At 59.8% G+C, this 27,379-nt stretch overlaps 12 protein-coding genes and 1 non-coding gene across 13 annotated transcripts; 6 read left to right on the top strand and 7 right to left on the bottom strand.

The window, feature by feature from the left end:
* Nucleotides 1-240: 240 nt before the first annotated feature.
* Nucleotides 241-738, top strand: EHS24_004131 (uncharacterized protein; the record flags this gene model as incomplete). Its single annotated transcript, XM_028619758.1, has 1 exon — nucleotides 241-738. One exon carries the CDS (start codon nucleotides 241-243, stop codon nucleotides 736-738), a length of 498 nt encoding a protein of 165 aa, XP_028478730.1.
* An 85-nt stretch (nucleotides 739-823) lies between these two features.
* On the bottom strand, nucleotides 824-1,279 carry EHS24_004130 (uncharacterized protein; the record flags this gene model as incomplete). Its single annotated transcript, XM_028619757.1, has 2 exons — nucleotides 824-937; nucleotides 980-1,279. 2 exons carry the CDS (start codon nucleotides 1,277-1,279, stop codon nucleotides 824-826), a joined length of 414 nt encoding a protein of 137 aa, XP_028478729.1.
* A 253-nt stretch (nucleotides 1,280-1,532) lies between these two features.
* Nucleotides 1,533-1,887, bottom strand: EHS24_004129 (uncharacterized protein; the record flags this gene model as incomplete). The annotated part of the gene is made up of 2 exons (XM_028619756.1): nucleotides 1,533-1,637; nucleotides 1,681-1,887. The coding sequence occupies 2 exons, from the start codon at nucleotides 1,885-1,887 to the stop codon at nucleotides 1,533-1,535; spliced, it is 312 nt and encodes a 103-aa protein (XP_028478728.1).
* A 330-nt stretch (nucleotides 1,888-2,217) lies between these two features.
* EHS24_004128 (uncharacterized protein) lies at nucleotides 2,218-2,626 on the bottom strand (the record flags this gene model as incomplete). Its single annotated transcript, XM_028619755.1, has 2 exons — nucleotides 2,218-2,316; nucleotides 2,357-2,626. 2 exons carry the CDS (start codon nucleotides 2,624-2,626, stop codon nucleotides 2,218-2,220), a joined length of 369 nt encoding a protein of 122 aa, XP_028478727.1.
* A 236-nt stretch (nucleotides 2,627-2,862) lies between these two features.
* Nucleotides 2,863-2,933, bottom strand: EHS24_004127. The gene has a single exon. It is a non-coding gene; the product is annotated as a tRNA-Gly (tRNA).
* Nucleotides 2,934-3,174: 241 nt separating this feature from the next.
* EHS24_004126 (uncharacterized protein) lies at nucleotides 3,175-4,504 on the bottom strand (the record flags this gene model as incomplete). The annotated part of the gene is made up of 6 exons (XM_028619754.1): nucleotides 3,175-3,413; nucleotides 3,452-3,700; nucleotides 3,738-3,974; nucleotides 4,012-4,150; nucleotides 4,193-4,365; nucleotides 4,408-4,504. The coding sequence occupies 6 exons, from the start codon at nucleotides 4,502-4,504 to the stop codon at nucleotides 3,175-3,177; spliced, it is 1,134 nt and encodes a 377-aa protein (XP_028478726.1).
* A 307-nt stretch (nucleotides 4,505-4,811) lies between these two features.
* On the top strand, nucleotides 4,812-6,337 carry RAD10 (ssDNA endonuclease and repair protein rad10; the record flags this gene model as incomplete). The annotated part of the gene is made up of 7 exons (XM_028619753.1): nucleotides 4,812-5,084; nucleotides 5,138-5,241; nucleotides 5,283-5,382; nucleotides 5,433-5,509; nucleotides 5,582-5,753; nucleotides 5,798-6,046; nucleotides 6,104-6,337. The coding sequence occupies 7 exons, from the start codon at nucleotides 4,812-4,814 to the stop codon at nucleotides 6,335-6,337; spliced, it is 1,209 nt and encodes a 402-aa protein (XP_028478725.1).
* A 7,022-nt stretch (nucleotides 6,338-13,359) lies between these two features.
* Nucleotides 13,360-14,241, top strand: EHS24_004124 (uncharacterized protein; the record flags this gene model as incomplete). The annotated part of the gene is made up of 1 exon (XM_028619752.1): nucleotides 13,360-14,241. The coding sequence occupies one exon, from the start codon at nucleotides 13,360-13,362 to the stop codon at nucleotides 14,239-14,241; it is 882 nt and encodes a 293-aa protein (XP_028478724.1).
* Nucleotides 14,242-15,511: 1,270 nt separating this feature from the next.
* On the top strand, nucleotides 15,512-17,332 carry EHS24_004123 (uncharacterized protein; the record flags this gene model as incomplete). Its single annotated transcript, XM_028619751.1, has 2 exons — nucleotides 15,512-16,301; nucleotides 16,413-17,332. The coding sequence occupies 2 exons, from the start codon at nucleotides 15,512-15,514 to the stop codon at nucleotides 17,330-17,332; spliced, it is 1,710 nt and encodes a 569-aa protein (XP_028478723.1).
* Nucleotides 17,333-19,281: 1,949 nt separating this feature from the next.
* Nucleotides 19,282-21,503, bottom strand: EHS24_004122 (uncharacterized protein; the record flags this gene model as incomplete). The annotated part of the gene is made up of 6 exons (XM_028619750.1): nucleotides 19,282-19,313; nucleotides 19,461-19,861; nucleotides 19,905-20,692; nucleotides 20,743-20,765; nucleotides 20,808-21,113; nucleotides 21,287-21,503. The coding sequence occupies 6 exons, from the start codon at nucleotides 21,501-21,503 to the stop codon at nucleotides 19,282-19,284; spliced, it is 1,767 nt and encodes a 588-aa protein (XP_028478722.1).
* An 811-nt stretch (nucleotides 21,504-22,314) lies between these two features.
* EHS24_004121 (uncharacterized protein) lies at nucleotides 22,315-22,662 on the top strand (the record flags this gene model as incomplete). Its single annotated transcript, XM_028619749.1, has 1 exon — nucleotides 22,315-22,662. The coding sequence occupies one exon, from the start codon at nucleotides 22,315-22,317 to the stop codon at nucleotides 22,660-22,662; it is 348 nt and encodes a 115-aa protein (XP_028478721.1).
* Nucleotides 22,663-22,779: 117 nt separating this feature from the next.
* On the bottom strand, nucleotides 22,780-23,759 carry EHS24_004120 (uncharacterized protein; the record flags this gene model as incomplete). The annotated part of the gene is made up of 3 exons (XM_028619748.1): nucleotides 22,780-22,819; nucleotides 23,077-23,599; nucleotides 23,663-23,759. The coding sequence occupies 3 exons, from the start codon at nucleotides 23,757-23,759 to the stop codon at nucleotides 22,780-22,782; spliced, it is 660 nt and encodes a 219-aa protein (XP_028478720.1).
* Nucleotides 23,760-24,309: 550 nt separating this feature from the next.
* On the top strand, nucleotides 24,310-26,758 carry EHS24_004119 (uncharacterized protein; the record flags this gene model as incomplete). The annotated part of the gene is made up of 6 exons (XM_028619747.1): nucleotides 24,310-24,755; nucleotides 24,886-25,043; nucleotides 25,079-25,161; nucleotides 25,201-26,048; nucleotides 26,108-26,230; nucleotides 26,407-26,758. 6 exons carry the CDS (start codon nucleotides 24,310-24,312, stop codon nucleotides 26,756-26,758), a joined length of 2,010 nt encoding a protein of 669 aa, XP_028478719.1.
* Between the last annotated feature and the right edge of the window lie 621 nt (nucleotides 26,759-27,379).

The following is a 27,379-nucleotide window of genomic DNA, read 5'->3' as shown; positions in this document are numbered from 1 at the left end:
AGACATGATAGTTACCTCGCTCGTCTTCCAAACTCGCTCGTCTTTCAAATCGGTCTCGTCGTCGACGAAGACTCGCAGCCGGTCATGTCCGAAGAGATTATGGGATTACCTAATCCCAAGCTATGATTGCCCGATATCACGCCAGATGCTCCGACCGGGCAGCACGCGGTGCTCATCGTGGTCGTGACGCGCACAACGAGGAAACTACAGCGCACTTGGGTTCACCCACCTCACACTCCAATGCGCACGTACGAGAAGATGGACAACGACGTCGACCAACTCGATGACCTCGACGGCCACGGCGAAGTGAAAGAGTTCCACTTTCACGTCTACTTCTTCCAGTCCAACGCGGAGAGCCGGGCCGCGGCGCTCTCGCTCCGTGACGACATCTTGCGCCTCACCGCCGAGGGCTACTTCCACGCCGTCCCACTGGCGACCTACAACGACGTTCCTCGCGGACCCCACCCGATCGGTAGCTACGAGGTGTGGTGTCCCCGCGAGCGCTTCTCGCGCACATACTCGTACTTTGCCACCCACCGCGGCAAGCTCTCCGTCCTCATCCACCCCCTCACGCGCCAGGAGATCCTGGATCACACAGAGCGTGCAGCGTGGATGGGTCCTTCGTTCACTCTCGACCTCTCTCAGCTGCGTACACTGCTTCCCAGCGTGCCGCTGCAGTATCCCGAACTCGGTCTGGGGTACTCTCGTCCAGCCTCTGCCGGCGAGCCTACCGCATAGTTGTAACAATTTGTAGTGAGTAACGCAGACGAGGATGGGGCGCATGTATTACATCAGCCAACCCGGTCGCTACGGCAGCGGCTCCTCAGCTTTCAACCTTCTTGTCCTCGCCTTTGATGTGCCGCACAGCGCGGTCCCGGAAGTTGCCCTTGCGTCCCGACTGGAGCTGATTCTTGAGCTGGAGCTTGTTGAGGCCAAGCTGCTTGGGTCAGTCGCGGAGCAGGGTTCAAGGAGGACTCACCTCGGTGGCCAAAGCCGACAGGTCGGCGTTCTTGTATCCAACTTCGATGATGCGGTCAAAGAACTGCTCGCGCTTCTGCGCCGTCCAGTCACCGGGGCCCTGCGCTGAAGGTGTCTGGGCGTGACGGCGAGTCTTGCTTGTGGAAGGCTTGTGCTCAACGGCACGTTTACGCGAGCGAGTAGCGGTCTTTGTGTCGCTCGAGCTGTCTGACGAGGTCGAGGGCGGGTTGACGGTCACCGTGGAGTTGAAGGACGCTCCAGTGTCGGCGCGGTGTGCGGCGGGCTTGTGGCTCGCATCCATGATGGGTGATGGGTAAATTGAACGTCCAGTCGTCCACGACTGCACTGATGGCAACACTGACACTGACGCTGGCACCGGATCCCAGATCCCACCCTCGCCTCAAGCACACTGTGTGCGGTGCCCGGGCGAATGGCATCAGCATTCCTGTCGCTGTCCCTCCGCACACGTCACGTCCAGAAGCAACAGCGCAACAAAGGAAGGTTGATGCATTGACGGCTCTACAACGCACGCGAGCCACAACTACAGCCCTCCCCTAGGCCTTGCCCGAAGACGACTTGATGGCCTCCACAGCCTGGCGGCGGAGGTTGGAGCGGTTGGGCTTGAGCTGGTCGACGACCTGCGACTTGGTGACGCCGAGCTGAAGTCATGTCAGCAACCCGCTATGGTGGTTTGAAACCTACGTCCGAGGCAATCTTGTCGAGGTTGGCACTCTTGGCGCCCTCGGCAATGACGAACTCGAGCAGGGCAGCGCGCTTGTCAGTCGTCCAGGTGCTCGTCTTCTTGGTGTCGGTGCCCTTTGACTTTGGGGTAGCGCGCTTCTTGGCAGATGGTTTGTGCTCGCTGTCCGAGGCTGACGCCGAGGCAGAGTCGGGGTCGCGCTTCACCATAGTTGGTTTGGTGATGGGAAGAGAAGAAAAGAGTGAGTGAGTGTCTGGGAAGAACGCTGGGCACGTTTCGGGCACGTACATGCCATATTATGGGCATGCACACCCGCTTTGGATGGGGCGAGAATGGGCCATTTCCCGAAACGCTGAGGCGAGATTGTGCCCTTTATTTGCCACTGGCCACTGCGTCACATCATCCTGCATCAAGCATTTCCACCGGCGGGCGGCCACTATCCAGTCCTAGCTACAGCTTTTGATCCCTTCATTGCCTTCCCACCGGCGGGCGACCACTATCCAGTCCTAGCTACAGCTCTTGATCCCTTCATTGCCTTCCTACCGCTTAGCAGCACGAACAGCCCTGATAGTGGTCGCACGAAGGTTGGAGCGGTTAGGGCACAGCTGGTCGGTGACTTGCTTGCGAGTGACGCCGAGCTGGGCTGTGAGTTGACATCCGCTGCGGAACCCAACGCACCGTAGCGGCGATTCCATCGACGTCACCCTTCTTCAGACCCTCGGTGATCACCAGCTCAATGAGCTCCGCGCACTTGTCGGTGGTCCAGGTATCCCTCGCCCTGCGGGAGGAAGTGGCAACGTTCGGCTTGGTCTCGGTCTTGACTTTGGCACGTTTCTTCGGTGGCGACTTGGCAGCCGGCGAAGGCACATACGAGCCGGAAGCCGGGGACGAGTGGGATGGAGACGATGGAGGGTTGCCCTGTGACTCAATAGACGGCTCGCGCTTCATGGTGCTGTGAGAGTTGTGTGAACAGAAGACAGAAGACAACACAGGCGACGAATATATGGCCGGAGCGCAGTGTAATCGAATCGTTAGCGGAAGCAATTTTATTAGCGTCAAACCGCCACATTCATTAGCCGATTTTGTAATTCCCGCCATCTACATCGACGACATTCATCCGACATCGTCTTCCTCGTTCCAACAACACCTCAAAAGGTCACAGCTGCCTCAGGAGGCAAAAGATATACACCGTAAGGGAGTCGAACCCCTGCCGCGTCGATGGCAACGACGCATGATACCGTTTCACCAACGGTGTTGTGATGTTCAGTGATTTTCTGGTACAAACTCCTGGCCACAGAATCAACATGCAGTACTCGACGACTAGACTTCAACCCCCCAAGTTGCTGACTTGGCCTTGAAGCATGGATCACAGGCGTTGCAACTTCTCCTTTCCAAAAGCCATCCCTGTTTTCAGGACTGCGGTATGTGAACAGACCAAAACCCCTGAGACGGAGAAGCGGGCTGCATTATCAAAGATCCCAAGTTTATATATCCCTCTACTGCTCGCGCGGCTCGTCAAAGACGCCGTCCTTGGACATGCGGGCACGGAGCTGATCCCAAGCCCCCTGAATCTGTTCGCGGGGAATGGTGAACCCTTGGGCAAACGGCCCAAGGCGGGTGACAAACGCCTTGTCCTTCTCGTGTTGAAGGCTGTCGGGAGTGAATTCGAGCATCTTGTTCCACGTCTTGGTCGCGCGGTCGGCCTCGTTGAATGACCGCAACTTGAACCCAAAACCTGTAGAGTTAGGTCATGCTGTCGATGGGGACACCTACCTCTTCCATCCACAAGCTGGTGACAGTTGTAGCTGACCTCCTTGCCCGACGAGCCGCCACGCTTGATACGGACGCTCAGAATGCCGAGACCGGTAATGTCCTCGTAGATGGCCAGGGAGTTTTCATTCTTGTCTTGCTCCTCGTTGACCGCAGCTGGGGGAGCGGAGGCAGCGGCGATGCTTGGGCGTGCATCTTGCAACTTGCGCGAGTGCGCAACCTCGGCCTCATAGTCGGTCTGCAGTGTCGTGACTGGGTTTCAGCAAGAGTCGACTCGGATAAAACTTACGCTGCTCCTCCTTCTCCTTTAGCGTGGTGCGGAGCTTGAGCACCTCGCCTCGCAACTCGGTCGAGGTCTTGCCGTCCAGCTTGCCTTCGAGAGCGGGGGGCGCTGCCGCGGCAGCTGCGCGCTCCTCGGCAGTTTCAGTCGCGACCCGCGATGCCGAAAGGGCTTTTTCGAGCTCGGTGACTTTGGCCGCCCACTTCTCGTTCAACGCAGACTGGTTCTCAATAACATCCGCCTGGGCTAGCAGGTCAGTGTATAGCCTCCAATATGCACCTACCCTTGGCAACAGCCGCAGCCTGCTCCTTGAACTTGGTCAACAAGGTTTCGGCTTCGGTTGAACGCAGGCGCGATAGGTCCTCAAACTGCTTCGCAAACGTGTCACGTTCCCGAATCGCACGGTCGCGCTCAGCCGTCATCTGGACACGTCAGACGTAAACAAGTGCGTGAGAGTAACTCACAGCTGCAAGGCGCTTCTGCAAGTCCTCATCCGCCTTTGATGATGATGATGCTCGTGGTGGTTCATCGGCCTCAACCTCCGGTTCCTCCGTCGCTTGCCGCTTCGGTTGCTTTGGGGGCCTGCCGACCCTCCCCTTGGGCTTGACCGGTTCGAGGACAGCCTGGGTATCCATCTCTGTCACACGTCAACACCTGACAAGGCCGGACGTGTACACACCATCAAACCCATCGGCCAGCGGGTCCTCCTCGACAACCTTCTTGGCTTTCGGCGCGACGTTTTCCTTTCCCCGCTTTGTCGTCTTTGCGGGCGGCATGACGAGAATAAGGGGTGTGTTTGTATTGGTACGTAGACAGTCGGTATAAGGGACGTGTAGTCGCAGATGGACGTAACGTAGGGTGAGGTAGTCAATGATAAAGACGGAAAGACAGTCGCGAGATGCCGTTTGTTTACACGAAATCATCAGACGACCAGAATTGCTTCCGTCGCCACCACCTTTGACGGGATCAAATAGTCCCCACGGGGTAAACAATGACCAGTCCACTCAACCGGGTCATGCTGCACCACCTGCATTCCACTTCTCAACTCACAACCACGACGAGGGTCAGCATACTCGGCACGACATGTCGGATACACCCCAGCAACGCCCTTTGTCAACGGCACCAGGATTCCAGCCAGCCTCGTCGCTCCCCAGGTCGACCCACGCCCCGTCCTTGTCCTCCAACCGCAACGCTGGCGGTGGGCAGCGTCTCCCTCCAAAGACCGGCGAGTCTAGTTCGACCGTCGCAGCTGCTCCAGGCGGTGGGCCATCAGCCCCTGCGCCTCCATCAGGACCATCAAAACCCGTAAACCGGCCTGCTGCGAGCAAGAATGCCATCGTGCACAGTGTCCTTCAAGTGGGTTTGTTGACCGCTGTGGCCGGTCTGTCGCTTGCGTGCTTACGTTCCAGCGCCGCAACCCCATCCTGCCACTGATACGTAATGTTGGACTGGAGATTGGAGACATCAAGGCGGATTACCAGGTCGGAGCACACAACGGAGTGCTGTTTCTGAGGTCGGTTGTTTAACCGTGACAGCTAACTAACTGACGTCCAGCCTGAAATACCATCGGTTGCACCCAGAATACATCCACACCAGAATTGAAAAGATTCAGAATGTGTACAAGCTTCGCATTCTTCTGATTCTCTGCGATATTGTACGTCGCTTGCAGACCTCCTTTGCGCCGGCTTCCTTACACCTCCACAGAACGAGCATCAGCAACCGCTGAGGGAGCTTTCCAAGCTCGCAATTATCAATGAGTTGACAATTCTCGTCGCCTTCTCGTGAGTTGCTACCGAGTGCCTGGTTCATTCTCCCCAGTCCTGTGAACAGACCTCACTGACGTGGGGGAACAGCAACGAAGAGGCAGCACAATACCTGACCACTCTCAAGGCGTATGAGCACAAGTCTGCCGACTCACTCAAGGAGAGGGTCCGCCAGACGTACCAAGAGCAGCTGGAGCATGTTCTTACCAGTGGCCGCAAGGTCAACAAGGCCAATGCGGAGACCCTCTCAGCTACCTTTGGCGTGAGTTATTTTATGTGAGGCCGAGCGTCGCTTACCGTTTGCAGTCGTTCGCAAGCATGGTCAAACAGCCAAACCAGGCCCTCAACAATGTCAAGGGTATTGGTGCGACCAAAACACTGTCGCTGTATCGTGCATTCAATGAGCCATTCATTGCTGGCGCCGGTCCAAAACCGCCGACGGTCGCTTCTTCCAAGCAAAAGGGAACGGCCGCGACGACTACTCCCAAGGACGACGGCGAGCGTGACGGGCCGGAGACAACAATGAGCGGCGAGCCTGCAAAGTCAATCGGTGCCGTAAGTATACCAACGAGCCCCGTGATATTGTATCAGAGAACGCTGACACCGCCGCAGAGTCTCGAGCTTGGGGAGAAAACTAGCAACGACAACGAAGACTCGCCACCGTTTAGACGCCAACCGTCGACACCACCCACACCCAAACGCCCGGACGACAGACGTCTGCCGTCTCGATCTCCTAGCGCTGAAAGGACTCCGCCACCAGACGCTGTTTGGCACGACCCACTTGATGATGATGAAGACGACGACGATGACATTGAACAACCAGTTGCGAAGAAGGCTCGCGTGTAACGATTGGGTAAGGAGTGTACAGTATGTTATTGTGATTCACCATCCGCCACCCCGATGGGTTTCCGCCCAGCCGTCGCCCCGGTTCGCGGCGATGTTCGCGAACCCCACTGACGCTGCTACTGACGTTGCTACTGACGCCAATGGGGCCACAGCTCTTATCGTCCATGGATGGCCCCGGTTTGTCGCGACTGCGAACAAATCTCAGTGGCCTCGCTGAGCATATTACTGACACTACTGACCAACCACGGCAGTGGAACTGTTGCCTAAGGGGAGGGAGGGAGCCCAATTCTGTTTGGTCCATCTTGTCTGTATCGAAAGGTTGAGCCCATGTGGAGACTATGAAAGAAGTGAAAGAAGGGAAACGACACGAGTGGTCTATAAAAAGTGGATACATCGCCGAGCTTCTGGTTCTATGGTATTATTGCTGTGCAGGGTATTGACGCTGGTCTTACTGTACAGGCTCTTCTGCCCCTCTACCTTGGGCGGGAGCGGAGGACCCATCAACAGCGCGATGCGGAATAACCAGGCCGGTCGACTCCGTGCGGCGCAGTCCCCACTGCGTGCACCGACACCGCCACACTCCATCTCTCCATCTCTCCGTCTTTCCATCTCTCCATCTCTCCGAGTTCACGCCCCGCTCCTGTCACTGTCCGAGTTCCCGCGCCCGTTCTGGAACATGCGTTCACTGTGGGAACGCTCGGCCCGCCGATCCTGTCGGTGTGGGAGCAGGCCGCAAACGAAAACCAAACAAAAAATCAAAACCCAAACAAAAGCCAGCAGCAGGACGGGCCCCGCAAGCCCAAGCCTACCCCACGCCTCACGCCTTTGCCAAGTGTCTCAGAAGCACCTGTGCCCCGGCTCTGCTGCGCGTCCGTCTCATGGCTCTGGCTCTGGCAGTGTGTGGGACATTCGGCGACGTACCGCCGAACGCACATCGGCACCTTGTCGGCAACTAGAGGGGGTTGGCGGGCTCGAGCACACTCCACATGGCACCATGTGGGGCCGTCGCCATTTGGGAAGGTCGGTCGTTGGTGGCGTCAGCCCCGCGCCATGGGGACATGATGGGACGAAGCGTAGACACGCATCTGCTGTTTTTGCATGCCGAACGAACAAGAGACGAAAGCGGGCACGTGACAGATACGGTCCGCCGAGTGGGGAAGGTTCCAGTCGACTTGTAGGAGCGCACGGTTCTTACGACCGCGACCGCAACACGCTTTTGGATAGTGTAGTCAGGTTTTGACCCCGCGACACGCCGCAGTATGTAGTTAGTAGTGTAGTGATAAGAGCCCGACTCCATACGACCCGGCTGTAATCACCGGCGTCAAATACAGCGACACGGTCCCGTCTCGCCACGGGTTCCTCGCGCCGTCGACACAGTACTTTTAGGTTGCATCCGGTATGCATGTCACGACGCTGCCTTTGCTGCCGGCTGTGGTGTGACTGGTAAACACGAGAAACAAGACTCTCGGTTTTGAGACAAAGGCCCAGAGAGCTTACCGGGTCCATCAGGACAGCTACCGACGGCGGCGGCGGCGGGCGGCGCACTGTACCGGAATCCGGCGTGTCCCGCCTGTCTTTGTCGCTGTCGCCTGTCCCCTCGCCTCCAAACTGAGGGAGGCTCCGCGGTTCCAGCTCCCTTTCGGCTCTTTGAGTCTCTCTCCTATGACTGTGCCTCTCCTCTCCCCTGGACGGGTTATAATCGTCGAATGCACAACATGGGCCTGGATGGCTCGACCTTTGTGCAGGGAAGACGGAAAAAAAAGGTAGAGCCAGCAAGAGAGAGTAAGAGAGTGGTGTGTGAATGATGTTTAACGTGTTCAACTCTGTGGAAGCCACGAGCTATGCCAAAAAAAAACGTGGTCGAGGGCCAGGCCCCCGCGCTGCGAGCGCATTGAGACTGTGCGTGGGACTTGGGACGTGGTGTTGGCAGAGAGAGACTACGCCAAGAGGTACACGAGCATCAACGGCGGCGCCTGTATGAGCAATAGTAAAACGCGGACAGGGAGGAATGGTGGTGGTGACACCGTTGTTACTCTTTTGGTTTGTTCAGTTATTCCGCTCATTCAAGGTGTTTCCGTGTGTGTGGTGTGGGACGGCGATAACGGCAAGACAAAGGACACGGCCGGCAAAACGGTGATTCAGCGACAGACACATGTGTTACAGGGTGACTCTGCCACTGTTGCAGGCTGCCACGGGCGGTACCTCGTCCGGAATACCGACCAAAACAATGTGAAGTTGTCATGGCATGATGTCTTGCTTTTGCAGTGGCAGTGGCAGTAATGAAGGCACGGTACGGGCCACGCTTGGCGAGAGGACTACGACTACAGTACAATAACAATTGTTTCGTCGACACAAACATCCGTTTCCCTGTGAAATACAAATCAAATGGCTAGGCCAGCAGGCCAGCAGGCGGAAATCTTGTTCTGGTTGGTTCTGTCGAGTTTGCCGGAATGCACTAGTAGTGCCGGTGCGGCCGGACCTCCCTATCTCTCCCTCTCTATGTGCCCAGTCTTCCACTTGTCCGCTCTCGGGTCAGCTGTCGTGTGCCGGAGTGAAACAGCGCGGGCCGTGTGGCGCATGGCGTCGAGCCATAGGCGTGCTGGGCTCCACACGTGTTCCGCCTCCGCACTTGGCAGACGACCGGGGGGGGGGAGACTCTGAGGCTCTTAGGCGCGCCTGCCGTCTGCGGGAAACGCCGTGGTACAAGATCCAAGGAGGGGCCAGGGCTAGGCAGGGAGGTTTGATGCGCGTGAGCGACCGACCATCGAGCACGGGCAGGAGATCTCAGGATCTTAGGATGAACCTGCGAATGTTCCCTTCGCTGCAGAACAAGTCACCTGCACTGGAGCGGTGACGGCCAGATCTCATTGTCTCCTGGCTGCACTCGACCCGTCTCCCTTCGACCCTCTCACACGAGGAGAGCTGCAAGTGGCACAGGTGAGCTCGGGTGGCACAGTGCTTCAATAAGATGTGCACCGGCCATGTTCCCTGTTGTTTGTGCTGGTGTTTTCTTTCCGGGTTTGCCGGCCCGTTGCGACACGTCACCGCTCGCGTCATTAGGGGTTTCAATAGGGAATGCTGCGCAAGGGGGGGGGGGGGGGGGGGGGGAGTAGTACCACGAACGTGTGTATGGAAGCAAGGGATATCAAGTGGTCATTCCGGGGTGGTCGCACGACAGCTGCCACTGACCTAACGCTAAAGGAGAGCGTGGAGATGAGACACCCGGGCTATCATCAAGGAGCAACGCGACCCACCGCGAGCCAGCTTGGTCGCCCAGGTACAGGCGGCGGTGCACGCTGATGGCTCGCGTTGCTTCCGACAGGAAAACAGCAAGAGTGAGTGAGCAACAATACAGCTGACAACAGCTGGCAAGACGCAGCCGGCAAAACGGCAGGACGCTGCTCTGATGAACAAAGAGTGGCATCAGGAGCCGGAGACCACCCTAGAGGGCCCAGACAGCCCAGAGGGATGATATGCACCCTCGGGTTAGGTAGAGTGGACCGAGTTTGGAGAGCGCGCTTCTTGCAATAGAGGAGAGCAAGCAATGCAAGGAACAGAGGAACGAGGACCTCCCGGGGGCATCTCCATATACCACACCCATCCAGCGGCCAGCGGCATGTGGCGTAGCCACTGTGCCTGCAACCCACGGAAGCAGATCCTGTCACTCAATCACAATAGCACCCGAACGGTGTATAGGTGCCCCACGATGGGACTCCAAAAGACATCGATACTCGCTGGTACCTATGGATGGGGGGTAGTTCCAGGGAACCAGCAAGACGCCATGGGCGGCGGTGGTGGTGGTAGCAGTGGTGGCAGTGGTGGTGGTGGTGGTGGTGGTGGTGGAGAGTGTGGGATTGGTGGGTGGTGCGCACAAAGTCAGGTCCAACGGTGGTGGCCGCTGGTGCATTGTGCGTTCGCGTCGCTTTTTATTCTTACCGTCTTGTCGTAAAGATGGAGTCATGTATAGGAGTAATATACGATCGGTGGCGCTGGTGCTGTACACGGTTGTGACGTCCTGTGCATAGTTGTGCAAAGGGTAGTAGAACTGCAAAGGCGCACACCAGCGGGATGACGATTGAGCGTGGGCCAGTATTATATCATTGCCCGCAATTGTTCCGCGCGGCCAGTTGAAACAGTTCCACCCGCATTCCATCGTGTCTCTATTGTTTAGGCAGGTGTAGGCGAGCCTGGCGCTATCGCCACCTATAGCACTGAAGATAGGCAGGAAGGGCCCACCATGGCCCTCGACGCCGAACGTCGCCAGTCTCCTCTATGGATCTCTGGCGGCCACTCGGGAAGCCATGAGAAGAACGGCTGGGTTCGCCACCTGGCTACTAGGTCCTTTGAGCTACCACCTCGTGGGGTGGTTGGAAATCAGCCATTGGGCCACAGGCTTACACGCTAGGCACGTTTCAGCGTACAGATGTGGCGTAGACTGGGCGAGCGTATCCCGAGTAACAGACAGGAATGCAAAGTACAACATGTATGGCACAGTCGTGTCAGACGTTCGAGATACAATTGCTGCATACCGATGTCACCAGTGCTGTAGGCTCGGCGCCTCCAGTATGCTATTTAACACCCCAGGTACGACCACTTGATGATTGGCTGGACAGCCTTCTCTCAGTATGGAGTGCGGTGCGATAGGGGATGAGATCAATGCGACGACTCGGTATGTGGGCCCCTTAGCGTGTTGCCTCCCCCTCACTGGTGCGCTGTACTAGTTAGTCTGTTCTCGCTCGCTTATGCCATGGACATGATGCGTGCACGAGCTGCCCGGACCCCGACTCGCCCGACTAACCGGACTGTGTATCACCCACGTTGGTTCTGCGACTGGGTGATCGAATGTCGCCATGTGGGTTTTGTTGTTTTTGTTGTTGTAGTGGATGGTGATTCCGCCCAAGCCGCAACCCAAGACCGCAGGACCGGAGGCCGCAGGCATGCGGCCGCTACATGGCGGAGTGCATTGATGGCGATGGACGCGACCCTTCTGCACGTGCAAAGGAGGGGGTTAGGTGCGGACGTTGCCTACTGACAAACGACGCGCCTACTCTGCCGCCACTGTGCTTTGCCATCATAGATCTAGCTTGTCGTTCCTGTACGTGCGCTCCTTCTAGTTCCCTACCTTCGCCTGTGTTGGCTGGCTTTCGTTCAAACAGCAGATCCCTCAGATCTCCACCCTGAGCGAGAGCTGGGACAGCCGGTGAGATGGGTGAATGACTGCTGAGGAATGTACGAGAAGAAAAAGGTGCCCAGTCAGAGATCCCCTCTCTGTGCGTTCGTTGGGCAGAGAGAGCCACAGAGAGACGACCACCCTGGGCCTCCATTCCTCACCCAGCGCTCCTAGGGATCTGGGTCACCGTGGGATTTGCGCAGCACGGTGTGTTTTGCATTTTTCGTCATGGAGCCCTTCTTTGTAATTTCTGTCTCTTTGTAATTTCTGTCAATCATTTGTATTCCTGCGATGCGTCGAGACAGGCCCCCTGCTGAGCATGCCGGGACGTCTCCGTGCTGGGCTCTGGCGGCAGGGCCAAGGTCCCCCAGTGGCAATGGGTGGCGGCTGCCGTAGCGTTCTCTCGGGTCTGCCAGTCTCAGCCGCGTCGGTGTGCATGCAGCATATGCTTTATTCTTCCCGGTGGGTGTCGTTTGCATCCGAGTGCGCCGGCGGAGTATAGGATATAGGAGTGGAGAGAGAGGAGTCTTGTTGCTGATAACCACCGACGCGTACCCACGGACCAAGGGATGACAAGAGAGAAATGGGGTTGGTGGGCTTGCCCCCCGGGACAGCCACCAGAATGCACGGTCACGCCGCCCCTTGGCCCTTGAGAGGCTGTTTGGTTGGCGGCAAGTAATGTTCGTGGTGCATGTCGTGCACCGATTGCTGCCACCGAAAGAGGTATGTATGATGCCCGATGATGGGATGTCCATGCCAAGGAACTGCCGCCTCTGGGACATGGCGGGGGTGTAAAGGAGTGACCAGATCCCCTTTGTCAAAGAGGGCAGCCTCCAAGCCATCATGTGGCGTATTGTTGGATAGACGGCGAGCGGCCGGCCCACCCTCGCGCGCGACCTGCGGCAACCCGGCAGTCGTTCCTCCTCTGCCAGGCTGTCGACTGCCATTGCGTTGTCGCCCTCTCACCGGCCCCCACCGCGACCCCGGGTCTCGCCTCGCAATGCGTGTGTGAGAGACAGAGAGAGAGAAGAGAGCAAGTTGCATACCTCGCGCCGGAGAGCGTGGACAGCTGCTGCTGCTGCTGCTGCTGCTGCAGGCGAGCGTGGCCCTTTGGCGGCAGGACACCTCAGTATACGGGTTGGATAGGAAATGCGGGTGCGTTGCGTTGCGTTGTTCCTTGCACGATGGGGAGGACCATAAGACCAAAGCGACATGAGATCTTAGGGACCACCATTGCTCGTTGCCCCTTGCCCCACTCCCTGGGCAAACATCACATCACCACACCGCCGCACCCCACGTCCATCACTGCAACCGTCGACTTTTGGGCATCGCGGTTCACAGTCACCTCCCGCCTTGAGAGCACGGCCCAGTATACGTTTTGGCCACTCTCGAGTCTCTCGCTACACCTCGACTTTGTGAGCTCACAAACGAGTGTTTTCTCGGCGAACAGGAGCCGGCACCCGGCACGCGGGGGGATCTCACGTTAGATCTCTCTCTCTCTCGAGGCCCCGACCTTTGACTGGGGCTCAACTTTCCGGCCGCGTTTTTCTCCAACCCGTGTACAAGCAAGCACCTTTTCGTTGCATATTCCAGCCCAATTGAGCACCTCTCTTTCCCCACTGCTATCAAGTACACGGGACAACACTGGTTGCACGACGTCACTCCTGCGAGCCGAGTCATGGAAACAGAGTGGCATCGGCACCCCGCAGAGACTTTGGCTTGCAAACGATCAAGCCCAACTCGCTTTCCCCGTCATTGAGTAAAGGAGGGCCAGCACATTTGCCCTGCGACTCTCATACACATCTACATACATTCACCACCTACACACACCTACACATACACATCTGCGGCCATGCCGTCATCAGTATCACATCCAGTTTGGCCTCTGGCGCCGCCGTCAGCATCCGACACGGCCCTGGGTCTCGGGCTCGGTGCCGTCAGCTTGGTCGAGGCCATGGACGCATCACCGCACGATGGCTACTGGTCTTCGCCAGAAGGCACCGCCTACGCGGGGTCCCAGGACGACGACAGCGACTGCGTGCATAACCTGTTACGACTGGACCTCAAGGACCAGGACCTGTTTGGGGCAGACGCCAAGCGAGGTGTGGTCGGCAACGCCGTCGGCCTATTCTCCTTCAGCAGCTGCAGTTCCGATCCAGACGCGTCGTCGACCATCGCCTCGACTGCGTGCGCGCCACGAACGGCCGCTGTCCACATCAAGCGCGAGAACATGGAGCTGAAGCTTGACCTGGGCATAGACGAGGCAGAGCCACTGTGCCCTACGCCCGGCTCCGCGTTCGCCGCCCGTCGACCCACATACCCATTTGACAGCTTTGGGGACGTTCGCACCACTGCTCCCGGCCGCGCGTTTGACCCGGCGACACCTCGAGCGCACAGCATCTCGCTGTGCTCGCCACGCTACCGCGTCGATGCCATGCACGCGGCGGCACTAGGCGCTGCCGCCCTGCCCCTGCCGCTGCCGCTGCCTCTCCCCGTGCCCGTTCCCGTGCCCTCAGAACTGTCGACAAGCTCGCCGGCGCCCCTCGACTCGCCCGAGCTCGCCACGCCCATCAGCGCCCATGTGCCCCTGCAAGAGCACGACGACGACCCCAAACCCGTCTTCCTAAATGTCTTTGCGATCAAGGACAATGCATACCAGAGCTTTTCAGAGGCCATGCAGCCGACGCCGACTGCCACTTCCACGTCGCTCCCGCGCGATGGATGCTTTGCGTGAGTACCGGTTTTCCTTTTATTTGCTGGTTATTCGTTTCGCGTGTGTTTGGGGGTTCCTCTTGTCTTAGCCCGTGGTCTCTGTGATTGTTCGTGTTTTGTCTCTCCGGGGCAACGCCGGCACGCCTTTTTGTCGCTTCGGTGTCTTCTCTCTCTCGCAGCACACCCACCCGAGAGCCAGAGCCAGAGCCAGAGCCAGATCCCATTGGGGTTTCGGTGATCGCAAGAAGAGAAGACGGTGCTGGGGGATGTGGGGCGTGAGACACACTTTGTGGCGCTGGACGCGCACACCACACTCTCTTGTCCCCCCGCCTGGCCGCCGATCGATCGATCCCCCGTCGTCCGATCTTGTCGTCTGCGCGCAGACACATGTGATATGCGCGGGCGGCTGCTGCGGGTGGGCGATGGAATCCGTGCTCGCCACCCATTATCGCTGTGCGCCCGCGTCGGTGATGTCGAGCGTGCATTCGTTGTCTGTGGGAATAAAAGGGAGAAGGAGGGGTGTTTGCAATGACACTGCCCATTGTGGAGTGTGTGTCCGTGTCCGTGTGTGTCTGTGTGGCTCTCTGCATACGTGTGCGCGCCGGCTACGAGCATGCGAGTGTGGCAAATCCGTGTGTGCTAGGCGGTGTCATTTCCCGAGTCGCATCATCGCATCATCCCATCACCTTTGCATCACGCGCGTGCTCGCTGATGGGAGAGAGAGGGAGAAACCCGGGAGCGTCACACACATGCCTGTGCTTCTCACGCACAAGGGCGCGTTTGGGAGGGCAACAAAAATCCCACATGTCGGGGAAAAAGGTCCCCCCCCCACCCTTGTCCCCGGCAAATGGTGTGTGATGGGTGATGAGCGGCAAGTGGGCCGTGTGGAGAGGATCAGCGGCGATGCGCACAGAGGGGCGTCATGTCCATCGGGTGTGAACAGATGAGGACGAGGACGAGCACGAGGTCGTTTGCATTGTGTGTGCGTGCGTGTGCGGGGTAGATCTTGTGGGAACCCCCTCTTCACGAAGAATGGTGACTCGGTGCTGATCCCACATCCCCCCCCCAGTGTGCTTCCCAGCAGACTTCGCGCCGGCGCCCCCACGTCGAATGGTACAACAGCAGCCGTGACCCCGCCAACGACGACGACGACTGCTGCTGTCACACATTTATCAAACCCCTTTGCTCGTGTCCACATCAACACACTGCACAACCACACGCAGCCGTCCTCTTTACTGGATCCTCTGAGCACGACCTCATCCATCATCCACCGTCGGCACTCGGGCACGTCCATGTCTGACACGCCGCTCACCAACAACTCGTCTCCCTTTCTTGATCACCACACACGCCCCCTCACCGCACCAGACCACCTCGCGAGCCACCAAACCAACCACCTCGCCACCTCCGTAGCCCCGCAGGCCACCACGTCTACAACAACCACCACCACCACGTTCGCCAAGCAGCAGCAGCAGCAGCACTCCCTCCCCACCTCGGCCCTCGCTACGGGCCCCCTTCTCAACCCCTCGCAACCTTTTGCCACCGCCGCGCTGTCTCCCCTCCAGGCAATTCAGCAGGCGCACTCCCAGCAGGCGCAGCAGCAACAGCAACAACAGCAGCAGCAGCACCAGGGAATCCCTCCTTCCTCGTACCCAACCTACTCAAACGGCGCCGTGACGGCCACCAACAACAACAACCAGGGTCCGGCCTACCCGTACTCGTCGTCCTACACCGACGACTTTGCCCCCTATCCCACCACCACTGCAGTTGCCACCTCGCACCTGGTCCCAGCCGCCAACACGTCCGCGTACCGTCAGTCCCAGTACATCACCCACTCACCGCCCGTCGACAACGCCCACTTATACCACACCTCTGATTCAGACGTCCCGTACGGCTACCGCGTGCCCCACATGCAGCTCCAGCACACCAAGCCTCCAGAGCCCATCCTCAAACCGGGCGAGGTCCCAGCCACAAAGCCGGCTCTGTCGTATGCCGCCCTTATCGGCGAGGCCCTCCTCACCTCGGCTCCTCCTCACCACCTGTATGTGTCTGAGATCTCAGAGAGCATCAAGTCAAAGCACGCATGTGAGTACATCTTTGGTTTCGTGTTGGAGAATGCGCCATGCCACACAAAACAAGCGGTGGCCGCGCCACCCACCTTTCATTAACAACAACAAAACGCTGACACACGCACAGACTTCCGCCAGAACCCGTCCAAAATCTACAATGGTGTTCGCCACCAGACGTCCATGTGCAAGGCCTTTGTCAAGCTGCCCCGGCCATTCGGTGACCAGTCTGGCGGTGCTCGCAAGTGGGCCATCCGTGACGGGTGCCAGGACTGGTTCCGCGGTGGCAACTACCGTCCCCCGACAGCCAGCGGCAAGACCAAGGGTACCACCACCAACGGCGGCAGTCCCAACTCGACCCGTTCCAAGAACAAGGAGCTCGCCACGGGCCGCGTCAAGGACGAGCACGACTCTCCCGTCTGGAACCACGGCGCCGGACCGTCGAGCGGCAAGCCCTGGGACCCCGAGCGCTCCATCCACCCATACCTTCTCGAGCCCCCTCCCCACCTCCAGGGCGCGATCCAGCCCGTCTCGGTGCCCTCCCAGCATGCCCAGCAGCACTACGGCGGTGCGGCCCATGCTCAGTTTATCCAGGCCCACCACGCCCAGCAGTACGCAAACTATGCCAACCAGCAGTACCAGAGTGGCGCGTGGCCGTCGTCGTACTCGCAGCACTCGCCCAGCCAGCACTCGATGAGCCAGCACAGCCACTCGCCCCAGGTCTCGCCCCACGCCCAGCACCAGCCGCTCCACGCCCAGTCCCAGCACCCGGCCCAGCACTACCCTCACTACGCTCAGCAATCGCACGACTACATGTGGCGTAATGGCGGCAGCGGCGGCGGTGGTGGTGGTGGTGCCGTCGCACCTGCTGGCATGGGCGTCTCGTCTGGTGCCGCGTTTGACCCCCGCCCACGCACCAACACGCTCAGCACCGACGACGACAGCCACACCTCCCCCGAACAGCACGAGTACCGTCTCCCCGTCGCCGAGTACCCCGTCTCGGGCTCGCCTTCCTCCACCTCGCGCAGCGGCTCCCCGCACGACGACTGAGCGGTGGTGGTCGAGCTAACCTCAACCTCGTCCAGTCTGGGTCCTGGGAACATATGCCCCTTCTTCTCTCCCCTCCTCCTCTCTACTCCCTCCGGCTCTGTGGCGCTCTGTGACCACCACTTCCCTCGTCCTTCCTGAGCCGGCTGTACATACAACCCCTCCCATCCTATCTCGCATCAGGTTTCCTTGCTCTTCATCCCATGACCCACCGCTGGACAGTGAACCGCATTCTTCCATCTTCCATCTTCGACCAAAGCAAGCAAGCAAGCATCTCTTTTCTCTCTCGTCTCTTCTCTTCGAAAAAGCCATAGCCGTCCGAAAGCGAGCCCTCCTTGTAAAACTATAGTTGTGAATTTGGTAATGCAACCCATGTGTTTACATAAATTTGCTACAAGTGGCGCAATGGGCCTGTGGGGCGATGAGGCATGAGGCATGAAAAGGCAACTGTCGCGAGGTGTGCGGTTCCACTCATCCGTCAGCAACAAGGTCATCTGGCGAGCGACCGAGACCGCCGAGACTACCCCACACCGCCGTACGTAACACTGTACACTGCAGCGGACGCGATGGCCGATGTACCCTCTCGTTACCCCGTACCCCGTACCCCGTACCGCGACACACCCAGGTGCGTACCGCGGGATATCAATGTCCCTCCACAGTCAGTCCGATATGCAGTACCTCGCTCAGGCCAGGTCCCGCGAACCGTGGCTGGCTGGCTCAATATGACTCAATTCCCGTCCAGATCTCGCAATAACAACAACCGCAGCAGCAAACAGCAGCAAGAATCCACAGCGCAGCGAGCGTCGCGCGCCAGGCGGTGGGGTATACGGGTATACGATAGTGATGCCCCGCCCCCCCGGTGCCTCATCCTCCATCCATGTTTTACTGTGTTCTGTGCTCTGTGCACCACAGTCGGTTACAGCGAGCGTCGAGCGTGGGAGAGAGGTGGCGGGCCCGAAAGTCGACACGGCCGACCGACCGACCGACAGCCAAGCCCGCGAAGCCCGCGCCACATGCCACATGCCCAGCGCCATGCCGTTTCACTCCAGATCCCCACCAGATCTCACCCACGCACCGCAGAGCAAACGCCTCTACCGCCGCCATCGCCGCCGCCGCTGCCACCGTCTTATGCATCAGAGACACCCGGAGGGGAAGCACAAGCACAAGCACAAGCACAAGCACATGCACAAGCACAAGCACAAGCACAAGCAGGGGGCAGGTGACGAGGGCGAAGGACGATTGCACGATTGACGGCCCACGACGGTCGGCCACAGATCACCGCCGGCATGCGGACGTGCCGAGCGGCAGCTAGCGCGCCACAACCCATTTACTTCTCTCACTTCACTCTCGCACTCTCGCACTCTCCGCACTCTCCCACTCTCGCCGCCCCCACTTTGATCCACTGAAACGAGGCGGTTCCTCCCCGGTTCCCAGATCCCATCAGCTGGTGGGCCAGTGGCCAGTGGCCAAGGTCGAGTGGTATGGTACCACGCTGTCACCGAAACCCACAAAGGGGCGGGGCCGGGGAGGGGGGGGGGGGGGGGGGGAAGGCGGGATAGCCGACGTCGTCGGCAACACCACACCACACATAGTGTGGAATGTGTCCCTCCTCCTCCCCCAAGCAAACGCCATGGACACGGCGGGCTGTCGTCTCCTCCTATATCCAATGACGCGCTGTCACCCCCACGACCAGCAGCAGCAGTATGTGGTGCCAGGGCGCCTTCCCGCGCGTCGGAGTGTGGGTTGTGAGTGTGAGTTGTGAGTGTGAGTGTGGGATCAATCAGAAACGCGTTTAGCTGTGCGCTAGACACACGGTGAATTCTATTGTAGAGGGAGGATTACAGATACATGTGGCCGAGGACCTGGTGGTGAAGCGGACGTCGGCTTGGACCGCTGCGCGGCGAGCGGTACCGGATAAGGTGGGTCCTTTATGGGGCCCAGCAGGCTGGCCGCTAATATACAAGATAACAAATCTCGAGGAGGGCTGAAGGGGGCAAGTGTGGTCAGCCATGCAGCCACAGATCTGGGGGGAGACGAGAAGACGAGCACGGTCGTGTGACTGGCGTTTCTCCAAGTCTTGGCTTGGCACGGATTGTAACCAACACCACACGCTGCACACGTTTGCACTCACGGAAACCAATCATGAGGCCGAGCCAGAACACAATGTTGCCCAGCGTCCTGTTCCGGCGCACGATTGGCAGACGGCCGATGGCGATAAGGGGTATCTGCGAGATCTGCATGAGGAACAGGTATGGCCTGATCTTTTTGGACACGACGGCCATGACGAGCTCGTGCGCCAGTGCCGAGAGGAAGAAGGTGAAGAAGGCCGCTTGCCATTTGGAAAAGTTCCACGCGTTGCGCGACGACGAGTAGACGTGGCGCAGGAGGAAGACGTGGACGGGCTTGTTCCACTTGCGCGAGAACTCGTCCCAACTGGTAGAGTTCCACCAGTCGCCGTACAGTTCGCGGTCGGCAAAGCACGACAGCTCGGCGAACGCGGGGCAGATGCACTCGAAGATGATGTAGAAGATTCTGCGGTGGTGGGTTAGAACATTATCAAGGCAGGACCACCCACAGAAGAAAGTTGATCATCATGGGAAGTGCAAGGTTCAGGAAGGTGTGGAGGATGGAGTCGGTGGGCTGGGGCGAGTGAGGCATGATATAGTGCTCCGTGAGGGTGTAGATGAGGGAGAAGGTTCCAAACGTGGCCAGCGTCTTCTCGAGGATGTACAGCGGGCGGATCGTCGTCGTACGCGGGTACTCGAGCTCGTAGACGAGGGTCGGGAAGAACTGGAACTCGACAAAGTTCCTGTATGTCAGGTTCTCGGGCCACACGAGTCCCTTCTTGCCGTTGGAGCGAAGCTCGTCCTCCATTTCATCAATGTTGCGCGCGAGCAGCGCAATCTGCCGGTCCGGGCTCCACGCAAGTGGGTTGGGGTCGCGCGGTGTATGCGGCGAGGTAGAGTGCGACGGCTCCAGCGAAGTACCGCGGGGCAGGCCCTCCGTGGGCAGGGGAAGGTTGTTCTTGGCAGGCAGCGACGAGCGCTTGCGGCGGCGAAGAGCGGCCCCCGACTCGAGCGCCTGTCTGAGAAGTCTGGTGTTGTCGACATTGCCGTTACCGTTGGTGTTGCCGTTACCGTTTTCATTCTCGTTCGTGACGACAATTTGCGGCGTGGCAGGAGTGCTCACTTCAGGAGCCGACGCTTCGATGGCCTCAAGCTCAGCTTGATGCTTGGCGGCCCTCTCCAGTGCCGCCTCGTGGCCGCCATGCCTCGCGATGTAGTCGGCAAGGGTGCGTTTCTCCACCTGGAGGCGGCTGTACACCGTCGCGAGCATGCCATTGTGCGCAATGTACGAGTGGACCTGGAGGTCAGCTGTGGGCTGTGGATTATTCAGGTGCCGAAAGCTCCCACCTTCATGATACACGACAGAGAGTCTTGGTCCCGTCAGCAAGGTCTCTCTGAGTTTAGCGACTTACGGAGAACCATGAATCCCGCCTGCACCCAGTACCAGTCCCTCGCCACACCCCACGCCACAGCCGCGCAGACGAAGCAGCTCTCGAAGAAGACCTGGAGCATGACACCGGTGTAGTAGTAGTTGAAGTAGCCCCTCTGGAGGCACTTGACGAACGGGACGCTGAGGAGCATGGCCGAGACCATGATCAGGTCGGCGACCGCGAGCATGACCGCATCGCGCGTGATGAGGCGGCCAAAGTTGAGCGACAGGAGCGTGCGGTTCGTGTCCCACGAGTCGAGCGACGTGCGCATGAACGTAATGGCGAGGCCTGTGGTCGAGAGAATGTTGGTACGTCGTGGAAATCAGCGCGCGCGGGACGCGGGGCAGTGTCGGAGAAACCGAGATATGACATCGGGACAAGGTAGCGGAGGAGCAATTGTGTCAGCGGGAGCGGTGGAGCAACAACTTTTTGTGTCATGCAAAGAGACGCGCTCGACGTACCGATCCAGAAGAGCGTAAAGAAGCCGCGGAACTGGTCGTTCTGGCTCTTTGTGTTCTCGCGGTCAAAGCTCGAGTAGCGGGGAGCGAAGCGGAGGACAGTCTTGAGCCCGTCGGAACCGCCCGACGACACGTACGGCGTGATACGGACCGTCCCGTTGGGCGTCGAGATAGCGACCGCCTCGCCCTTGCTGTGGGCAGTGACTGTGGTCGTCACCATGTTTGGTGAAGGGTAATTTGGTGCTGTGTGTGACGGACGGGGCGAAGGGGGCGACGCAGAGCTGCAGAGGCGAAATGGTCAGCGACCAACAACGTGCGGGTGACTTGGAGAGTGGACGTGACGAGAGATTGGGATTGTGTGGGGCGGTGTATATACGTACCGCGTCCGAGGGGAACCCATAGCGTGCACGGGTCAGCAGACGTTGGTCGTTGCTGTGCGTTTGAATCAACTACGTGGATGATAGGGAGACGTGACAAGAGATGCGAATGCGAAGGCGGGTCCTGTTGCTATGGTGTGGACGTCATTGCGGAGCCCACATCCAGTGGCGACGGACGCTCGCCGCCGGATGGTCGGATTGTAGCGTCGCGGACCCTCGCCCTGGCTGGGCCATAACCTCCGGCCCGCGCCCGCCCAAGGCTCGCCGCTCGCTGCTTGCTGCTCTCTCACACACCTCTACATCTCCGTCCACCTCGTAATCGCATCTTGCGTCAGCATACACGGCCCCCCGAGCATCCCGTGACGACCCCGCTCTACATACCCTATACAGCTCTGAAAACGCCCTCGGCACACCTCGGAAGCGCATCTTTGCTCGGCGACGCATCCCCCCCGTCCCCGTCGCCGCACTACCTCCTCGGCCGCCGATCCTCCTCGACGGACGTCAACAGACCGGCTTCGTTGAGCTCGAGTACCGCCTGGTGCTGTATCCGCCTCGACTAGCTAGCCGCCCACCCCCTTGCCCCCATCCCGCTCACTGCGCCGAAGGATTTCCCTCTCCCACCAACCACTCACCACCCTCTTTCCATCCCACGCGATGCCAAAATACCTCATCTCACGCACCGTCGACCCCCTCCTGGGCGTCTTCACCGGCTTCCTCGCATACTACCTGCACGAGACCAACCCGCGCACGGCCCCCGGACCGGGCCACACGCTCCGCGACCTCATTGTGTGGAAGTACAACTCGGCGCAGGTCGAGCGCGAGGCTGTCGCTGCCGCGGCGGCAGTGGCGGAGCAGGACGAGCTCGAGGCCGTGCGCCGCGAGCTGGCGGCGGCAGAAGTCGTGGACGAGTCTGTGGTGCTGGGCCAGGTCAAGGCTGCGAGCGCCGCGGCCGCGGCGACTGCGACGACGACCGGGGCCGCAACTGCTGACCGGGCAGTGTAGAGAGCGAGAGAGAGCGAGAGAGTAGGTCGCACAGGCAGGTGTGCGCTGACCTCGGCAGAGAAGATGCTTCACAGTAATGCCTTGACGGGCGATGTTCCGGGCACAAAAGAATCTACATTACTTGACACGCTTGCCGTTCTGGACACGTGGGCCCCATCTATGTATATTATCAAGATCAAGAGAGCACAGAGAAGAGAAGGCCGGGAAGGAAGGAGGGAAAGGAGGGAAGGCAGCAGGGAAGGTCGAGAGGAAGGCGATAACGCGAGGGGAGGTCAAAGAGAAGACCGCCAGTCGCCAGTTGTCAACGTCCGGTTGAAACGTCACAGAAAGAGAGCGAGCAGGACACGGAGAGAAGAGTGTTACGTGGTCAGCTCGTGTGCTTCCATGCCGCTTCATGGGTCCTCTAGAACTCACCCACGGATCTTCTTGGCAGGCCTGGGAGGCTCGATGAACGAGCTTGGCGCGTCGCCGGTCGAGTAGCGCGAGAACGCCCACATGATGTACCTGTGTCTGTCAGCACGGCGTTCGCTGCAATAGTCTGGCGTCGGACAAGCGAGGTCGCGCGAAGTGACAACGGAGAGGCACAGCTTGCGCAGAGGTGTCGCGCGAGCCCGTTCTTGCTGGTGAAGATATCGTGACGCTCCACCAGCAATGTTCTGCACATGCCTCGCTGCCGCTTCACACCTGCTCCCCTGTTTCTCGCCACCGCAAAACGTCGGAGCCAGCCGTCCCTCAAGGACGGCAGACGACTCGACCATCGCACGCGCGAATGACACCCACTTCCTCTCCTTGGGCCCCAGACCAGCGTCCTCGAGCGCCGAGCTGCCGGTCTTGTAGAGCTTTGTCAGGTCGTTCCAGGTAGCAGCCTTCTCGCCGAGCTTCTTCTCGGCACCGCGGCCAATCTTGGTCAAAAGGTCGACGGGTTGAGGAGTCTCAGCTGTTGGGTGTGTGTCAGCGCCCGCTGTGTTCGTACTGGTTGTGGGAGCAAAGAGTTACGCACAAGAGCTCTTGAGCGGCTGCTTGGCAGCGGCACGGGTCGAGACCGAGAAGGCGCGGACGCCGGCGCGCGACGTCGAGGCGCGGAGAGCGGCGAACATGGCTAATGAGGTGGATCGGGAGTGCACACTGGCAAGGGAAAACCGAAATCTCGAGTGAGCGGGTGGTGTGGACCGGGGCTGCACTTGATTTGAAATAGATCCCTAATTGGTAACATTAGTCTATTAGAGGGAGCAAAAAAGGACCTTGCCATGCTGAAATTGGGCTCTGGTTGCCGCCGCTGCGAGCCATTGTTCTTGCCCCCATATGGGTGGCCACTTGCGCGTGACTCGCTATCGCGTGTCGAGCGAGCGACCTTGACGGCCGTCGGGTGTCTCTACTCGTCCTTGGTCGGGAGCTGGCTGCTATTTCGTTCTCTCCTCCATGTCTCTCGCTCTCTACGATCTCTACACACATGCCTGCTTGCGGAACTCGAAAAACCCACCACCACCAAGGCCACCACACTGACGCCCAGACTATCCCCGCGATTATATTTCCCCCTTTCTCTCCTTTTCTCCCAACCGCCCAAGACTGACGGCCTTCACTCACTTCTCGCATTGCTCCCACCACGCGCCAACACGAGAACGCGAGTGGAGGACGTCCGCCGCTGACATGTCTGATGCGGGGACGCAGGTAACGCCAGCGACTACAGTCACAGCACTCCCAGCGACAAACACAGCCTCGCCAGCCGCCGCCAGCCCGGCCCTCGCCATCCCACCATTCCCCTCAACTCAACACACAACACCATCGTCCGCCCAGCTGGCACTTCCGGCCCAGCCCTCTGGGCTCTCTGGGCTGCCTGTCCCGACTCCCGAGGTCGCGCCTGCCCCGTCCCACTCGCCAGCAGCTGCTGCTAATGGACCTTCACCAGCCATGGCCGCCGCTGCTGTGCCAGCCAGCCCCAGTCCCGCCGTCAACGCCGAGCCGGCGGCAACACCAGACGCCCCAGACCCTACCGCACTGCCCGCAGTGGCAGGGCCGTCAAAGCGGAAACGCAACCTCATGGCCGCTGGATACAGCGCGTACGAGCTTGCAGAGGTCGAGTCGCGTGCCGAGGCGTGAGTCCCACGAGTTGCCCATCTGGATGGTAGAGCAGGAGCACTGACCACTGCTTTCCCGCCGCCCTCGCCCTGTTTGTGTTTGGTCCCTTTGCTGCTGGCGACACTATGGAACCAACCCCGCCTACAGACTCCACTTTGCCCTCGAATTGGATCATTACGATACACAATACCCGCAAGTGTCTCGCTTCACGAGCGTAGAAGACGCGGTTGATCGTCTCCTCCCCTACCATGTCTGGCAGGTGCCCGATTCGGAACTCGACAAGCTCGACGAGTCGCCCGAGAGTGGTGGGTTTCACGCCTCTTCGTTGCTAACCCAGCAGGTATGAAGGAAGCAGGCGAGCTGGTGTACGACCTCGTCAACATCCGTGAACGCTTTGCCAAAGCCCGCCGCCGTGAAGGACATGTGAGGTTTGCGAATGCCGCGCATGCTGACCCCCCGCAGCACCCGTCCGACCTGCCCTCCCTCATCGACATGATTCAAAAGTCCACAGTGCAAATACGAGAGGAGCTCCAGGCCGTGCAGCAAAACCTGCGCGCGACGCGGTCCAAGTACGAGGCCATCGAGGGTGAGGCGCGCAAGATCCGCGAGGCCCAGCAGGCCAAGGAGAAGGAGAGGCTCCGTCTCGAAGAGGAAGCACGCCGTCGGGATGAGGAGGCACGTCGTCGCGAGGAAGAAGCGCGTCGTCGGGCACAACAGGTTGCGCAGGCTGCACAGGCTGCTCAGGCCGCGCAAGCCGCGCAGGCCGCGCAGGCCGCACAGGCAGCCCAAGCGGCCGCCGCTGCCCAAGCTGCCGCCGCTGCCGCTGCTGCTGCTGCGCCGCCCGTCCCCCGTCCCCCACCTGTCGTTGTTCCCGCGGCGGTGCCACGTCCACCATCTGCTATGCCCATTGGTGTCGGCGCCGTCGCACCAGGGACGCCAGGTGCCGCGCCCGTCGGTGTGCCACCTATGCCAACAGCTGGTATGGTCATGCCCGTCGCCAGTGCCGGTGTGCCAGCGACGCCCATGGCCGCTGCGGCCTTGCCGTCTGCGCCCGCCACCCCGACCGCTGTTCCCGCTGCTCCGGCCGCAACACCTCCACGGGGCCGACCCCGTGGCCGGCCGCGTGGCAGTGGACGCGGCGGCCTGCGCGAGACCGTCCTCACTCACACGACTGGTGCGGGGCCGTCCACTTCGCCGCTCACCCCATCTGCCTTCCCGTCCCCAGCTGCCGCTCCGGCCGCTCCGGCCACACCGGGACTGACGCCTACTGGTAAACCGGCCCAGCAGCCCGTCATCATCACTGTTCCCATGTGAGTGGAGAGCCTCTTCCGACGTAATAAACACTACACTCTGCTGATGGATACACCAGGACTCTCATTCCACAATTCGTCGCGACTGGTCTGATCATCATCCCTGCGGACCCTAACGGGCCCAAGGCCCCGGCCAAAGTGGTGCGCACGAGCGACGATAAGAAGAATGTCGTCCTGTCACTGTGAGTAAACATGCCGTACTGGGGACTATTGGCGGAGGGTTATGCTCTAGTTGCTACCTGCGGCCTGAGTGAATAGGAATGGAGATCGTCAGCCGGGGGAGTCGTATAGCTCTCGTCTCTTATCCCTGAAACTGAAGGCGTATATTCAAACGCTGACCATTCCTCTCTCCCTCCAGCGATCTCGGCGCGTGTAACCAACAGCAGCTCCAAAACCTGGCGCGTCTGTTGAATGTGCAGGCTAGGCCTGCGGCTTCCAATTCACCGGCAGTTCCGGGTGCCCCTCCGGCGACTTCGGTCAATGGAACAGCAGCGGCGATCGCCACGCCCACCCCACCGGGCCCGTCGCCGGTTACAACTGCAGCACCAGCACCAGCACCAGCACCAGCACCAGCAGCTCCACCACCACCACCGCCAGCAGCGGCGCCTGCCACCAGCAGTGCGCCTGTCACCGGCGCCCATGGCCACGTACCGAACACTGCTGCGCTGGGGAGCGGGAGTGGCGCCGCAGGGGCCGGGCCAGAAAAGTAGGGACTGGAAGGGAACGGAGATTGCAAAAGATTAAGCATGAGGGAGGGGGGGGCAGGTGTTTCGTGTGGTCCGGGAAGGAGGAGTAGTGAGACAGATCCCAGAGAGATTTTCCATGTGTGAGGGATAGGGATGATAGACCGTGTCCACAGCGTCGGCGGCCAGACAGTGTTAAATGCTATACTGCATGTGAAGAGCAGCAGAGATTTGAGTGTGGCTATTCCTAGTGTGTTTTGCGTGACGGACGCGTCTGAGAGGGGGGTGCAAGGCACTATCCTGCTCTGCCTGTGGTGGCGTTCTTGTGGCCTGATAGAGTGAGCAGCTGAGCAGCTGAGCAGCAGCGCAGCAGCCATCAGCCAGCGTCCGGGCCATTCAGGACACAGTGCACAGTGCAAGGGGGGACCTCGCGCAGAAAAAAGCTGTCCCGTAGGTGACACGAAGGGGGGGTGAGAGGGATTTGGCTGGCAGGAAAATTACAGTGCAGCCCATATTTTTGCTCCCGCTGCCCCACCGCCCGCCGCCGGCGCTGCGAGACCCACACCATACGCTGCTGCCTTCCCTTGGCCGTTCCCTTGCCTTCCACCCGCCGTGTCCCTCCCCCCTTCCACATCCTCTCGCTCATCG

The sequence above is a fragment of the Apiotrichum porosum genome (genome assembly GCF_003942205.1).
Source record: "Apiotrichum porosum strain DSM 27194 chromosome Unknown scaffold_2, whole genome shotgun sequence".
In the NCBI taxonomy this organism is placed as follows: domain Eukaryota; kingdom Fungi; phylum Basidiomycota; class Tremellomycetes; order Trichosporonales; family Trichosporonaceae; genus Apiotrichum; species Apiotrichum porosum.
This window is presented reverse-complemented; position numbering and strand designations above follow the sequence as displayed.